Genomic DNA, 3,244 nt, shown 5'->3' on the forward strand with positions numbered 1-3,244 from the left:
ATGATTGCTTGAACAATGAAGCCATTAACACCACATTATGTAAATAATAATGGACAAAAACATCTAATAGGATAAAGGCTTAAGTACAGTGCAATATAATGCCGCTGACTTTAACTGGCTCTTTGAATGATGTTTTCAATTATAACCTTGCTAATGTAATTCATTGTTTCACAGCCGAAAATGCATTTTTAAAGCTTCACTGAGTCTCCATTTCAGAAATCAGGTTTAATCAGTCATGTACATTGAACACATGCACTGGAACGTCCTCTAAAGAGATTGACAAAGTTGCCCGGGATCTGTGCTCGCTACGGCTCTTAAAAGGGACATAACCCCCCTCCCCTCCATGGCAGGTTTCTATTGTGGAGGGAAAGTGTTCATCTGATATTTGAAAGGCCTGTGCCTTTAAGAGGGCTGTCCCCCCTTTTCCTAATGCTCCCCCCCCAACCACACAGAGTAGACACTCCTCCTGCGAGCATTTGTGAGGCAGCTCCTGTCCCTTACGTCTCTTTGTGGGGAAACAGAGGGCACACTTTCTAGAGCATAACTGGAGACAGAGACACAGAGTTCCAGGCAGGACGCCCAGGGTTCCAGCCTACAGCCACCCCTGGCCCAGCCCTGCAGGGGACAGCTCCCCCAGAGCACCTTGGCCAAGAGGTCCACGAAAGGAGAAGAGATGCTAATCAACTGGACCGTCCCAGAAAGTGAGATGACATGAATGATATGAATCCAACTGATAAATGCTGGATCTGAACCCTAAGTGAGAGGTGTATTGAGTGTATTGTCTAAAGTAAACGTTTTCTCTTGAAAAGTTAGACTGAAGCATCGAAGTCTCCAGGTTACAAGGATAAAGGCTCATTGAGAGAAAACAAGAGAAAGGACACTTCAGCTGAGAATTTATGCATTTTCAAGTATTTTTTATTTTTTTACATCTTGAATTGGCCCATTTGTATTCTCAATTCACCACCCAGCGTTTATCTTATTTTTTCAGCTGTCTGTAAAGCAGCATGAAAGACTCCATTGAAAGCACTTTCTGCGAGCCGGGTAATATTCCTGTCTGAAGCCTTGTAACTTTCGCAGACGTCTACAGAAAAAACCTCTAACAAGAATAAGAAAACAATGCTGTGCTGGATCCCATATGAGTAAGGGTCTCTGACTGGACTTTTATGATTGGAGAAGATACAGGAACGAAGAGATGTATTCCGGCTGTGGAGTTGGAGTGGCCAGCATCCAAAGACAGTATCAGGTCAGGGACTCTGTCAGACCATACACCGGACCTGGAGGAAATACACAGGTCCCAATGGAAACCGGTGTGATCCCAGCTAGGTGCCCAGAATATCAGGTTCAGCCTTACAGTGGGCAGCCCTCCTGCACAGTCAACAGTGTTTCCAACACACAGCCCACCCCAGTGCCTACACCTCTACCTCCACCTCCCGCCGCACTCAAACCGGGCCAGGGTGGGTTCAAGAAGGTGTGTCGCACAGAGGAGGACAGCCCGTGCCCCTTCCCAGGATTGGCCTCAGGAGTGCTGGAGATGCGTGTCAAGGAGGGCAGTAAGATCCGTAACCTCATGGGTTTTGCCATGGCTCGCATGCAGGGGGATGTCAGTGGTGTTGGGGTTAGTGGAGGCGGTGGCCTAAGGCAGGTTGTTTTCTCTGGGTCAGGTCGTGCCGTCACCAAGACCATCACATGCGCTGAGATCATGAAGAGAAAAGTGGGGTCTCTGCACCAGCTGACCAAGCTGCGCTACAAGGGTGTGAGGGAGGTGTGGGAGAGCCACGAAGGGGGGGCATCGGAGATGACCGTTCACAGGACCGTCCCCTCCATCAGCATCCTTTTGTCCAAAGACCCCCTGGATCACCAGGAGCCCGGCTACCAGCCCCCTGAGACTCTCAGTGCTCTCTGGGAGGACAGAGACAGTGTGGATGCCCCACAGACAGCCAGCAAGAGACCTCTTGGTCTGTCCCCATACAGCAGTTTCCCTGAATCTAAGAGAGTGTGTCTGGGTCTGGATGAGGGGACTCTGGCTCTGTCCACCCCACTGGCTAACTGACTGACTGAACTGGTATGAAACAGTCGAGTGGGAAGGATCAGAGGAGTTCATTCTGCACTGCCCTCCACTGAAGCACAGTGCTGAAACAATCAGAACATTCACTCAGACAGAACCGTGCTTTCTGAGGAGAACTGAGCACCCTGCCCACCCCATCCTCCAGAGGTCAGTCAAAATAGGACCTGAACGCTTGTCTCTGTAGATACAGCATTTATTGAACCCATTTCTCAGCACAATCAATTGTTGGCCTTTGTGCCCAGAGATACTTAATATCATCACACTGTATGTCACACTGTAAGAGCTTAGACATGACAGCACACTTATCACATTTTAAAACATCAACACAACACAGAGTGACCAATCACCCAAGATCCCAGATTTCTGCTTTCAGTAGACTGACAATACCTTTTGAACATTGTAGTTCTGTTTTCCTAATTATGTCCTACATCTGCAAATCTGTTCAAATGCACAAGGTAGGTCCACGATATTGTAATGAATACACAGAATATCTACACTCCCCTATGTATTTATTTGGACAGGGAAGCTAAAATGTTTAATTTGGCTCTATACGCCAGCATTTCGGATTTGAGATCAAATCCAAAATGCGACAGTAGAGAATGTCACCTTTGATTTGAGGGTATTTTCATGCATATCTGTTTGCCTGTTTAGAAATTAAAGTACTTTATGTATCTAGTCCCCCATTTGAAGGCACTTACAGTGTATAAAATGTAGACTATTATTACACTATGAGTGAATTTGTCCAAATACTTATGGGACCGTCAAATGGGGGGACAATATACATTAAGCGCATTCATTTCTAAACTATCCATAATATGGCAAATGTATCATGTTTTCAAATATCCAAACATTCAAATAAACTATATGCAGGAAAAGCCTTTTTGTGTATTTTTATCCCTCAGCCTATAGTACTGTACAAAGTCCTGATTGAAAAGGAAATCACAGCATGCTGATGTGTTGATAAGAGTAACGGGAGTGAAATTTGTCTAAGAGACTGATTTAATGACATGGCCCCTGATAAGACACAGCTCCAGAACCAAGCAGCCTGACAGATGCTGGGGGCTGAAATACAGGGACAGATTATCATTAAGATTACAACACTACATTGTAGCACACTAGAGAAAATGATCAAAACTAAGGTTGATATAAATTCACACAGTCAGTGTCCCACCAGAATAT

General features: G+C 45.7%; 1 protein-coding gene across 1 annotated transcript; it reads left to right on the forward strand.

Moving 5' to 3' along the window:
• The first annotated feature begins 486 nt into the window (after nucleotides 1-486).
• Nucleotides 487-2,929, forward strand: LOC112264054 (ribonuclease P protein subunit p25-like). Its single transcript, XM_024440657.2, has one exon. It carries the CDS (start codon nucleotides 1,193-1,195, stop codon nucleotides 2,048-2,050), a length of 858 nt encoding a protein of 285 aa, XP_024296425.1. The 5' UTR covers nucleotides 487-1,192; the 3' UTR covers nucleotides 2,051-2,929.
• The last annotated feature ends 315 nt before the right edge of the window (nucleotides 2,930-3,244 follow it).

Source organism: Oncorhynchus tshawytscha, linkage group LG12 (assembly GCF_018296145.1).
Source record: "Oncorhynchus tshawytscha isolate Ot180627B linkage group LG12, Otsh_v2.0, whole genome shotgun sequence".
Classification (NCBI taxonomy): Eukaryota; Metazoa; Chordata; class Actinopteri; order Salmoniformes; family Salmonidae; genus Oncorhynchus; species Oncorhynchus tshawytscha.

Coding starts and splice junctions, on each gene's coding strand:
- LOC112264054 (XM_024440657.2), top strand. CDS start 1,193: ATGTATTCCGGCTGTGGAGTTGGAGTGGCCAGCATCCAAAGACAGTAT.